We start from the raw sequence: 13,381 nt of genomic DNA, 5'->3' as shown, positions 1-13,381 counted from the left end.
TGAGTTTGAATCCCGTCGATGAAGGGAGGAATTATTATGGGTCTTTTTCACAATGTGGCTGAGTTAGATGGGCTCAGGTAAGGGTAGCATGGCTTTTTCTCCCAGAATCTCAGGTTTTTCGTCCGGCAAAACAGAAAATCGACCTCAGGACACACGCAATTTATAGACAATATACACATAGTAACATGGCCTTAGTCACCTACGCTCTTAAAAAAAATTTAAAAAAAGATATGATTACTGGTAGAAAAAGAGACTGGCAAAGCAGATTTGGTGGAAATGGCATCCGAGGTAAAACGAAATCAATTCAGAGGATGATAGTGCAGATGAAAATTCTAAACTTCCAAATTTTACACTAAAAAGCGTACTACAGGAAGGCATAAAGTTAACTGAGCAATTAGAATCTTATTTTTTGAATGCAGATTCTTGAATGAAAGGAGCCCAAAGTTCAAAAGGGAGTTTCAAAAAATGCTTAGTTCTATACAATAAAATTCAAAAGATTTCTCAAGCAAAAGTAAACAAACCCAGATTACTGATTTTTTAAGGAGAGTAGAAGAATGGTGTATTTTTGTTAGCTTTTGGAACGTAACCCCCCCCCCTTTGTATTTTTTTCTTAGTCCCATATAATAACCCAGTTTTGCACAACACAACATTTATAGGAACCTAACTACCATGTTATACAAGGTTTACCTGTGGTAAATTTGGTTTCCAATGACATCTCCTGAACTTTTCCATGTATATAGCCTTCTTTGGGGCACAAAGAAGCCTATATACAAAGACCACATTCTAAAAATGTGTTCATTACACAAATTTATTTTCTTTGCAAAACTATATCAGACATTCTTCTCTATTGTTTCTTGTGCCTAGTCTAAAATTTCCTATTATTCCCTTGACTTGGTGCATTATGGCCTCAGCAGCTAATGTGCTATTAAACATCAACTCAATCAATCAACCTACTATTCCCATTTCTTCTGTACCTCCTACTTTGGCATTCATATCTCTCATAATAAGGAATAGTAAAATATCCACATGGAATATGTGCTGGACATTAACGTGTATAGGTTATGGCAGTCAACAGCCATTGTGTCAGCACCAACACTCGACCACTGGCATGTGGAAATCAGTCACCTGGTTTGATAATCCTGTTTCCAACTCTGTCATGCTGATGGGCATATCCAAATTTGGAGCAAGCAACACAAAACCATGGCACCTGGATGCACTGTTGTCATGGTTTGGGACTTTTCATGGCATGCCCTTGGATCCTCTGATCACTGTTAGTGAGCAGCTCAATGGGAATGCCTACCTTTCTATTATTGCTGACTGAATACTCTCCTTCATGATGACTGTCCAAACAATTTTAATGTCTATCAATGAAACATTCCATGCCACAAGGTCCAGCAAGTTGCTAACTGGTTTCAGGAACATAAAAATGAAATCTCCATCCTTTTGTGGCTGCTGGATCTCAACCCAATTTTGCATGTTTGGGAATTACTACAAAAAGGACATTCGATGCTACAACCATTCATCTGATAATGTGCAGGCATTATTGGACACATTGTGCAATGCATGGACAGCTACTATAGGATATCCACCAACACCTTATGGATTCCATGCCAAGATGTGTGGGCTTTATTATGGACAAAAAGGTGGTCTCACAAAGTAACTAGGTGTTTCTGATGCAAAGCTCGGTGTGCATGCATACCTGAATTATAAGGTTGAGGTGTGAAAGTCAGCCTGTGACCAATTAGGTTATAAAGTGATTTTTTTAAAGAATACCACTGTGACCAATGCAGGTAATATTTTAGAAATTCTGCATGCAGGATAAAAAAAAAAAAAAATGAATGAAAGGTACACATACAGCTATGTTATGAGTTTTTCAATTTGGACTGTATGGAACACCCCAGGTCACCACTTTTGACATGAAAACTCTAGCATCTGATGAAGGATTGATACCATGCTAACACAGATATTGCTCTGCTGCTAATTCACACTATGTTGTCATAGGTGTCAAAGAACTTTCTCTAGAAATATCTGGACTTAATTTCAACTATACATCTTTTTTTTTTATTTATTTTTTTATGTAAACCCCAAACACGAGAGGCATTAGAACCTATAGTACTTAGTACCGTGCTTGGGTTGGAGGTTGAGAAGACGAAAGAAGATATTTGTTGACATTGGACTTGAACTTCTGTAGACTAAATTTCAGGAAATACCTATGAAGAAAGGTTGTTCCAGAAAATGGCAGTTGAATGAATAAACAAGGAAGCTGAAAAGTTGGTCCTGTGAGTTTGAAGTTGGACAGTAAATGGATGTTGGCTGATAACGGCACGTGTTCAGACTGTTTTGAAAGAGAGAGCGGAAATTATAGAAGCCAATTCAGAAGAACAGTGCCCATGGAAATATCAATAGAAGAGGCATGCAGCAGAAACAGTATGTCTATGAGACAGCGAGTGGAGAGACTCTGTTAGAGATGAATCATTAATTAACCTAACTGCCCTCTTCTGAATGGAATCAAGAAGCCTGAGAGAGGTTTGGGGGCACCACCTCAGATGTGGCAACAATATTCCATGGCAGGGCGGATTTGCGATTTATACAGAGTGAGCAGCTGTTTGGAAGAAAAGTAACGCCGAGAGCAAAAGAGAAAACCAAGTTTTTTAGATGCAGAGGAAGCAATATTTGTAATGTGCTTGTGCCAAGAGAGATTAGAAGTCAGGGTAATCCCCAAAAGAGATATCATTTTGCCTAGAAATCGGAGTGTCACTAAAGATAAGCATAGGAGCAGAAGAATCCTTTTTGCGAGATATAAGACAAGACTGAGTTTTAGAAGGATTGAAATAAACTAAGTTGTCTTTGCCCCACTGGAGAATTACCTGAAGGTCGACATTTAAGGAATTGGTAGCAGATTTTCGAGAAGTTGAAGCTGATTGAACAGGGCAAGGTTTCTCAAAATGAAAAATGGAATGCAATGTGGTTTCATCAGCAAAACTATGGATAGGATTTCCAGTCAATGGAAGAAGGACATTAATATACAAGAGAAAAAGAGTGGAGGAAAGAACCGAACCTTTGTGGATACCGGCATTAGTGGAGAAGTTAGAAGACAGAGAACCATCTACCATCACCCTCAGTGAGCAATCAGAGAGAAAACTGGATAATTCTCTCTGATCCAGTTTTCTCAGAGAGAAACTGGATTACTAAAAGCTAATGGCAAACCATAAGATGGAAGCTTGTTAAGAAGACCTTTATGCCAAACATGATCGAAAGCCTTTGAGATGTCAAGATGTTCGGTGAAACACAACTACTTGTGTTTTCACCGAACCTTTCCATTGAATTAGTCCATAAATGGGTAAAATAAGCCAGAACATCACCAGTGGATCGACACTGATGGAATCCATACTGGCAATTGTTGATCAGAAAGAAGGTTTCTAGGTAGTTTAAGAGTTGGCGGTTAATTGATTTCTCCATTACTTTAGAAAGAGTAGAAGTAATTGCAATGGGACGTTAATTGGATGGGAGGGATTTGTCACCCTTTTTAGGAACTGGCTGGATACAAATTTCCAAGCAGAAGGAAAAACACCTTTGGAATAAGAAAGTGAAAAAAGGCACCGTAGAATAGGAGTAAGTTCAGGAGCACAGGTTTTGAAAACAAGTGGAGAAATACCATTGGGACCTGGAGCTTTCTTAGCATCAAGATTCATCAAAATCCTTGACATCCTTTTGACGGAAGACCACAGGAGGCATTGAATGTAGCGTGTTGGGAATGGTGGGAGGTGTTTTACCAAGATCATTAATATATGAGTTGGAAGAAAAATGGGATGCTAGCAGGTCAGCTTTATCCTTGGCTGAAGTGACAACAGAACCATCTGGTTTGGACAGAGGTGGGCAAAAGTTGCGGCCAATAGTTTTGGCAAGGGACCAGAATGCTCGGCTACCATTAGGGCAAGTTTTCTACTCTTAGCCTGTTCCAACTCTAGTTTGGACTGATTAATAACTGCTTTACAATTGTTGCGAGCTTTGGTGTAGGCAGAAAATGAAACTGAAAAATTAGAAACAAGCCAATTACGATATGCAACATTCTTCTCTTGAACAGCCTTAGCACATTTATTGGAAAATCAAGGTTTAGATAAAGGACGAGATTTTAAAGTGGAGTGTGGGATAAAGGATTCCATTCCTGCAAGAATAATTTCACTGACACGATCTGAGCAAACGTTGACATCAGAAGTTTTGTAACAGTAATCCGACCAAGGAAAAGAAATCTCGCAGGTCATCCCATTTTGCATTCTTGTAATGCCAAACAACACGAGGTTGGGAATAGCCATGAGATAAAGGCTCCATTGGAGAAGAGTCAATCACCGAGTTGTGATCTGAAGTACCTAAAGGACCTCTCGCTTCGACCGTGTACTTAGAAGGGTTGTTTGCAAGAAAAAGATCAAGCGTTTTGGCTGTATGATTAGGATTGTCCGGTATTCTTGTAGGTAAATGAACAATCTGTGCAAGGTCATTAGTAATTGCAAAAGCCTCAGCATCTCGACCAGCTGGGTCAGTGTGACTAGAAAACGGAAGCCAGCTGGAGTTGTGATCATTAAAATCACCAAGGAAAATTACCTCACTATTAGGAAAGTTGGACTGGAGAAAGTCAAGTTGCAAAGAGAGGAAGTCAAAAAAGCTCCAAGTGATTAGTGGAGTTTGGAGAACGGTGGAGACAACAGATGAATTTTACACAATGAGGTAGAGAGATTTTAAGCCAGAGAACATCAAAGAGAATAGATTCCAAATTTCCAAGTCTCTGACAGGGAATATCAGAACGGACATATGCACAAGTACCACCTTTGAGGTGAAAGGAATCACACAGCGAATAATTTGGGCATCTGAGATGAGCAGTAGTTGAATCAACGGATAACTGAGATTCTGTCAGAAAAAGTACATGGGGTTTGGCAGACTGCAAGTGAAAATGGACATCGTTAAGATTAGAATTGAGACCACGTATATTTTTGAAATGAATTAGGAAGTGCTTGGGAGGTTTAGATCTTTTCGCAGATAAGCTTGCTCTATTAGTTTTACAATTCATAGTGTATTCAATAGTAAGAGAAAGTGGGTGGGACATGCTGTATAAAGTAATGAAATTTTTGGATATGCCGTACACATGGTAAGAATATACCCAGATCCTTGACATAACGTGGCCTCGACAACGCTCCCCGCATACACACTACTTGGACTCCCTCCAGTCACTATCTGGCAGAGTAGAGGTAGCAAGATTATACACTAGCTGATCCGGAAGCCTCCCAGAGAGTTACCAATAGGTTCGGTCCAGTGTACTAATTAGTGGCCAGCCTGTGAACACCGTTTTAGAGCTGTACCCTGGAAATGTAAGGAATATTGGATCTCGCCACGATGTTCATCATAACCTCAAAAGTCATCAAACATACTGCATGATGGAAGAGATAGGGAAGGGTTGACCGGAACTTAGCTCTAGAAACTAAACATGGGTTCCACCACTTCAAGCCTCCAATAAGCAAAGTGGTGGTATTGCACCAGTTGATGAGAGTCATCTACCATCTAATTCCCAAGTACTCTTTTGTGGTAGTGGCTTGCTGCCAGGGTTCAGGTTTGCATTCAGCCAGCAATAAGCACGGAGACCTGTGTTTAGTGGTATTCTAGGCATAGATATTATCAATCAGTATAGCTTTGTTGGGGTTGCAGAATGTTATCAATGGGGTTGTTTAGTGAATACTTTGTTAGACTTCACTTGTAGAATTACAAGCATAGTTTAGTTTTAAATTTAAAAGCATTATGTGTAATAGCAGTTATTTAAAATTGTTGGAAAAAAAACCTGTCTGTAGTGTAATCTGCTTTAATTTCTTAAAGAATTACAGATTCTTTATAGTTTGTTTCCATTTTACTTTTATTTTAAAAGTAAATTTTGTATAGCATTTTTCACTAATTTATATTTTGTTTTTTTTCAGGTTAGAACGGTCGTCTGATCAAGTAATAAAACCCATCAACATGCATGCTTTGACCAAATGGGTTGGCCATATTCCTGAAGATGTAGTTCAGGATATGGCAAATATTGCTCCAATGTTAGCAAATCTTGGATATGATCCAAATGCCAATCCACCAGATTATGGTAGACCTGATTCGTTTGTTGTGCGTAACACAAAAGACATTCAAGACAATCAGAAGGTTTGGGAAGCAAAAGAGCTTGAACTTATGAAACAGCGAGAAGCCTTGCGTAGTGATGCTCTACGTCAGAAGCAAAAAAATAGTACAGTCACCAAAGGAAATAGCAGAAAATTACTAAGGTTAAATAGAGATACTAACATTTTAGAGCACTTAGCAGAAACAAGGTGAATTTTTTGATGTGATTGTGAATATACTCTCCCAGCCTCCCCAAACAGTGATTTGTGTGTATGTGCCATGGACATAATTATGAAGAATTTACTTATATACATATCATATCTGTATGGTGTATGTTTGTACGTAATACCAGGACACTAAATGCATAGTGTGAGGTTATTTTTATTGGCAACTTTGGTCACACTATTTTTATTAGCGTTACACCCTTAAATTATTATAGAAGTAAAATTTAAATGAACAGTCATCTTGAATAGAATGTGTGAAAGTTCATTAAATGTTCATAATTGTCAAATGAGTGGGCCAGATTTGTATATATATATACTTAAAATATAAATATTGATTTATAATAGAATGTTATGTACAGTATAGAATTTTGTGAGTAAATGCATATAAAGAAATGGTCCTTTGCAGCACCATTTTAATTTAGTAGCCTAGTATAAGTATAGACAGAAACGTTTACAAGTATAGACAGAAAATTGTCCAAACTGAATCTCAGATCTGCATTCTAGACCAGATACACAGTTAGTATTAGTATAGCCATATAGTGCAAGGGAGCTACGTGCTTTTGCTCTATCAGCTAAAAAAAAAAGTAGGTAAGAAAATAGAAATGATGCATTTTCCTCCTCACACAGGTCAACACGTTCGAAGGCCAACTATTCAGTTGACCTTTGAATTTATTCAAACTGTCAGCCTCAATTATCTGTGAAGGCAACTTGTTCCAGTAATCAACAGCTTGCTGGCTAATATAGTCTAAACCTCATTGCCTGTAATATGAATTTATGGCCCTAGTTCTTTATAATAGTGAAAATTACACTTCATTTTGCTAACCCCTCTTAAAGCCTTAGAAACCTCAATCAGGTCACCTCTGAGGTGCATGGTTGTCAAGCTCTGTAGCCCACATAATCGGAGTCTTTCCTCATACAGTCTCACTTTTGCTGATATCACATCTGAAGAATATCCATTGATCACAAACCTTTGCCTTCCGCCCTCCAGCCAACTTGCAGTCCATCTTAGAATCTCTCCAGTAATCCCAACATGGTCCAGCTTATACAGTAACTCTCATTGAGTTGAGTCAAATGCTTTGTTAAAATCCTGATAAGTTATGTCATAATTGTTCCCCACACCTAGCTTCATAAGTTTCTAGGATAGTTAAACATGATTTTCTCTTAACAAACCCAACCCTGAAATTTTCATGTGTGTGTCCTTCAGAATGCCATTTCTTTCTAATGTCCCTGGATTGCAATCTTAATCATTACTTCTAAGATTTTCCTTACCACTGAAGTCAGAACAACTGGTTTACAGTTACCAACTTTATGCATTAGTGAAACGTTGGCACTTCTCCAGTCCAAAGGAATCTCTCCCAAGTCCAATGATTCCCTCATAATTAACCTTACTAGGTTAATACACTCTCTGACCATAGCCCTCAAAATTATTGGGTATATGTCATCAAACTCATCAAACTCTGGTAATCTTACTTGCCTTTTTGGTCGAAACTTTCTCAAATAAACAGTCAGTAAATTCGAAATCACTAATTTCAAATGACTCAACCTCACTCGCACAGTCTCACTTCAGGCGGGAAAGGTCAGTAAATACCAATATAAAGTACCTATTCAATTCATCAGCAACATCAGCTGGGTTATCTAAGCCTTAGTGACACCTAATACACAAGGGTCTGATTTGATTCATTTTCATCTTTGTATTCACATATGAAAAATTCCTTGTTTCCATTCTTTGCTCTCTCAGCCAGTGCTTTCTCATATGCAGCCTTGGCCTCTCTAACCTTATCTGTTGTACTATTACAGATTGGCTTGTAGCTGTTATAACATTCAGTACTTTTCATCACTCTAACTTTCCCATGCTATGTATTTCTGCTCTATTAGACTGGCCAGCTACAGGTTCATCCATTTGGAATTTTCCTCATGGAACATTTTCTTAATGGTATATATATTTACTCGCCCTCCCTCTGCAATCTGCCCAATTAATACTTGCCATATAGCACCTATGACAACTGTCATAGTTCCCTCTTCTGAAATTAAAACCCATGCCTATACCTTAAACTACTGCAACATCTTTTTTCTTCATCTTCCAACTAATGATCGAGTGATCACTATCTACCAGTGGTTCCTGTACTTTTAGCCCAGTGATATTATCTGATTTATCAGTAATGATGGGGTCAAGAATATTCTCACCCCTAGTATTTTTTTGTAGCATGCTAGTACAAATAATAAAGTTTATTTAAAAATTTTTTCCCACAAACCAACTCCCACTGATTGGAATAAGTAGGAGTGAGTTTCCCCTCTCACTTATTCCAATCAGTTAAGTGCAGATTTCAATTACCCATAATAAGGCATTTATGCTTTCTTGCTCATTTCACCTGCATGTAAAGACTTTCTTCACAATCTTCTGGTCCGTAGATTATTCCCCCTCTTATACCACTGCTTACCACTAACTCACACCAAGATAAAATTTTTTTTTTTTTTTTTGCTCTCTCTTGCTGCTTTTGATAAGAAGCATGACCCCCCCCCCCCACTACTCCTGTCTTCCCTAAATACATTATACACACCACAATGGAACTCGTCATCCCCAATTTCTTCTGACTGGCACCACATTTCTGTTATCTTGATTACATCAACATTAGTTGTCCTAACCAGGAGTTTGAATTTCGCCATTTTATTGCTAAATTTGAAGTCTGGTTAGGACAATTAATGCTAACATAATTGGTTAACAACATCCTGACATTACTGTGGACAAATTTAAGACTAAGTATTCTTCTATAGTTTTACTACCCTGGCACACCTCTTTGATATTATTTAGGCTTGCTTCCCTAGTTTTACCTTCTCACGCATTTGAAACGTTGCTATTCTCAGAACAGCTTCCCAACAATGGCTGTTGTGGCAACAAACAAGAATTCTTGAGGTGAGTGAAAGTATTACTTTGACCCATATCATCAGATAAATGCAGATCCATATTACCTCCCCAACAAACCAGCAGTTTTCCTGAAGCCTTAAAGTATCTCAATGACACAGGCAAAAATCCTTGCACCACCTTTGTTTAAATGAGTAACATCTATAAAAAATAAATTCCTTCTACTTACAAGTGTGGGCCATGCTATTAAAAATTTCTCCCTTTAGCTTTGCAGATTCTCTAAAGTCTTGAGTTAATCCACAAGGCTTCAGAAATAATATAGATGTGAAGGTGAATACTAATTGAACAATAATGAACAAAAAATTGATTAATACAAGGTTGGGTCAAAATGCCACAACTGAGGATAGCCTGAATTAGACAGGAATGGCTTCAAGTAATTGTTTTTAAACAAACCTAGTTCAACTGATGATACTTTTCTATTGTCTCAGATTAGGGCACTCTAGTCGCGGAACAGAACAGTCAGTGGATTTTTGGCTGCTGTAAAGGGATAAGTATTTTTAATTTTTACAGTATTCTTTGTTAATTAACATCTCTGTAAAACTATTTAATATCTCTGTAAAACTACATTGTGTTTTACAGAGATATTAAATAGGTTTAGTAGAGTTTGTTAGTTACTATTTTTGGAAGTTACGACTCCCGGTGTTGGCACCAATATTGTTGAATTAGCCACCATATTGTAGTCGATAAGAAATAGCGTAACGTATATCTATATATCTGGAACTGATAGCGTAATACGAAGCACTCAATTAGGAATCAGTTAGCTTATTATAGTATTGTCAGTTAATCAAAAATATTATTAATCTTATTAAATTTCATTATTAATTAAATTGTATTTAATCATGACCCAGACTAGAGCTGCAAAGAAAAGATCACAGTCTAGCAAGAGTGCTGTGACTTGGGGGAGAAATGAAGGGGCGATTCTCCAACGCATCAGTCTCAAAAAATGTGCGAAATGTGAAATGTTTACTGAACTTTCTAAAACGGAACATGATCTAGCCAAGGAGGATGTCTTTGTATGTGCTAAATGCCTAGGGTGTCAAGAAATTAGGTGCCAACTCAGCATTCTGATGGGCATCTATGAGAGCTTGAAGTGTAGGGTAAATGCCCTCAAAGAAATTAATATGAGGGGCCCATCAAGCTCTCAGCTGCCCAGCTCAATGGCAGAGCTCACTCCTGTGCATCAGGCAACACAGGCAATCTCGAAGATATTGCACTGGTCCCAAAGGAACTAGTTATTGTTGGTGACTATCGTTAAGGAGATGGGGAATATACTATGCAAGAAGGATAGATAGGTGGAACAGGACCAGGGTATGTCTGCCAGGGGCAAAAGTTGATGACGTTTTAGAGCAGATATCGTCTTTTAAGGGCACAAAAGGTGATATTGTTGTACACATTGGAACTAATGACATTAAGAGTAAGAGATCTGCAGATTTACTCAAGTACAGGTCAATGTTGAAAAAAAAGTCACAAGTTAGGTTTGAATGTGAAAGTGTCTGCAATTCTGCCCAGACACGATAGGAGGGATTATGATGAGTGTGTCCTTCTCGATCAATTCAGCCCTGGAGAGATTGTGCAAGGCTCAAGGGGTAGAATTTTTTTCAGCCTGGTCTGTACTTGTTGACAGGAGAGACTGCTTCTACAGGAATGGGGTACACTTAAATAGAAAGGGTGCAAGAATATTTTCTGATGCTATTAAGGCAGTGTTAAGACGGGTCGGAAAACTGCTAGCTTGGGTGGGGGGATACATAGACTAAAAGGTTAACAGTGGCCACAGGCATAGGCAAAAATGATTCTTGAACTGCTTCTATTAGAATGGGCAGCAGCCCGGAAAGCAAGGCAATGGAGATTTCTAGGACTGCTGGGAGTCATAGTGGAACAAATAAATACATGGGCTGTGTTGTGTTAGGGTAACTAAGAGTAGAAACAGGTGCATGTGTACTTGTATGTACACCAATGCTAGGAGTATAGTTAATAAATTTGATGAGCTTGAAGTGCTAGTCAAGGCAGGTATTGTTGGGATATCAGAGACGTGGTGTCACATAGACATAAGCAGTGCAGAATTGGAATTTGGGGAGAACAATGTGTACAGAAAGGATGGACAGGAAGGGAGGAGGGGTTATGCTGTTAGTTAAGAAACACAATCTAAGGAAGTGCATCCAATTGATGTTGGTGGACAATGCAATGTTGAGTCTGTCTGGTGTGCCATAAGCACTGGGAAAGGGAAAATGAGAGTAGGTGTGTGTTATAGGCCAAATGAATCTGATGAGTATAATGAGCAATTGTGCAGAGAAATAGTGGGCCAGTAAATCAGTCTTAATAATGGGGGATTTTAATTTCCCAAAGATTGACTGGAATTTGTTGGTTGGTCACTCACACACACTAGCAGGGCTTTTGTGGATTTATTGGATGACTGTTTTCTACAGTAACATGTTCGAGAGGCAACCAGAAGGAGTAATACTCTTGATCTGATTATCAGCGGTGATTATTTATGCATTAAGAATTTGCAGATAAAGGAACCACTGGGTGACAGTGATCACAATGTACTGATTTGGGAATTACTTAAGGATTTAACTACCATCAAGGCTAAAGGGAAGGACTTTTGCTTTCGTGAAGGTGACTACAGTGGTCTCAGACAGTTTTTAAATTCTGTACAGTAGGATCAACTGATGATGTTACCAAAGTTGAATTCTAAATGGGAAGCCTTCAGGGACTTAATTTTGGAGGCTACTAGGCTTTTCATTCCAACTAAGAAATACTGTTCTCAAGGTTTAGGCATAAATGGATGTCAGATGAACTAATGAGGCTTGTGGCGGAGAAGAAAAATGTATGGAATGCATATAAAGTATCAGGTGACACAGAAGCCTATGGCAGATATGAACTAGTTTGTAATCAAGTCACAAAGTAGGTTAGGCAGGCGAAGGCAGATTACGAGAAATCCTTGGCAAAGGATGCAGAGAAAAACAGACTTCTTTACTTAAGTAAACTCTAGAAGGAAAGGGATGAATCAGATTGGACCACTTAACATAGATGGGTTGATTATTGATGATCATGCTGAGGTGGCTGATAAACTGAATGAGTATTTTGCATTCACATCACACATGAGGAGTTATTCAATGAGGGAAGTGCCAGAAGTTTATCACACTCTTAACAGGGAGCTATGTGATTTTGCAATAACAGAGCAAAAGTGGAGGAGAAATTATTGAAGTTAAACATAAGAAAGGCATCTGGGGTGGATAGGATCTATCCAGTTATATTAAAGGAGGCAGCAAAGGAAGTAAGGAAACCCTTATTCATATTTATGAGAGCTTCCTTGGACTGGAGGTGTGCAAATGTATCACCAATTTACAAAGGGGGTTCAAAAGGTTACAACCTTAACTATAGACCCGTTAGTTTAACTTGTGTTCCGGGGAAAATAATGGAATCACTGGTTAAAGAAACACTGCAGGATCTAGAAAAGATTGCAGTAATAGTTAAGACACAGCATGGGTTTGTTAAAGGGAGGTCCTGTCTGACCAATTGGATACTATGATATGGTCACAAAGGAACTGAATGCCAAAAGTAATTTTGATATCATATACTTGGATTTTAGGAAAGCTTTTGATACTCTTGGAGGACTGCTGTACAAATTAGAGAGGTATGGCATTAAGGATAAGTTGCTACAATGGATAAAGGGATGGTTGAGTGAGAGATGACAGATTGGTAATCAATGGACAGACACTGCTCTTTGTGAACAAATGTTATTAATGGAGTTCCCCAGGATTCTGTGTTGGGCCCATTGTAGTTTTGTATATTAATCAATGATATTGATGAAGGTATATCAGGTTTAATGTACAAGTTTGCAGATGATACAAAGGTTGGTAAGGTTGTTAACGACAGTATGCTACTTCAACTGGATCTAGATAAGTTGGGCAAATGGGCTGGAAAGTGGCAACTGAAGTTTAACATTGACAAATGCAAAGTATTGCATATGGGTAACAATAACCCAAGAAAAATGTACCAGCTGTGTTTTTTTTTTTTTTTTACGTAAACCCCAAACATGAGAGGTATTAGAACCTATAGTACTTAGTACCGTGCTTGGGTTGGAGGTTGAGAAGACGAAAGAAGATAT

At 38.3% G+C, this 13,381-nt stretch overlaps 1 protein-coding gene across 1 annotated transcript in view; it reads left to right on the top strand.

Annotated features, from left to right (window-relative positions):
- LOC150085172 (protein-tyrosine sulfotransferase 1-like) overlaps positions 1 to 6,638 on the top strand; it is a 112,045-nt gene extending 105,407 nt beyond the window's left edge. The window contains exon 6 of the mRNA XM_090373061.1: positions 5,958 to 6,638. Within this exon, the coding sequence (XP_090229187.1) occupies positions 5,958 to 6,342 (385 nt within the window). The 3' untranslated portion in view covers positions 6,343 to 6,638. The remainder of the gene's footprint in view (positions 1 to 5,957) is intronic.
- Positions 6,639 to 13,381: the final 6,743 nt, after the last annotated feature.

This window comes from Mastigoproctus giganteus, chromosome 5 (genome assembly GCF_048544385.1).
Source record: "Mastigoproctus giganteus isolate SK-2022 chromosome 5, ASM4854438v1, whole genome shotgun sequence".
Classification (NCBI taxonomy): domain Eukaryota; kingdom Metazoa; phylum Arthropoda; class Arachnida; order Uropygi; family Thelyphonidae; genus Mastigoproctus; species Mastigoproctus giganteus.
Note: the sequence above shows the minus strand (reverse complement) of the source record. Positions and strands in the feature narration are given on the sequence as shown.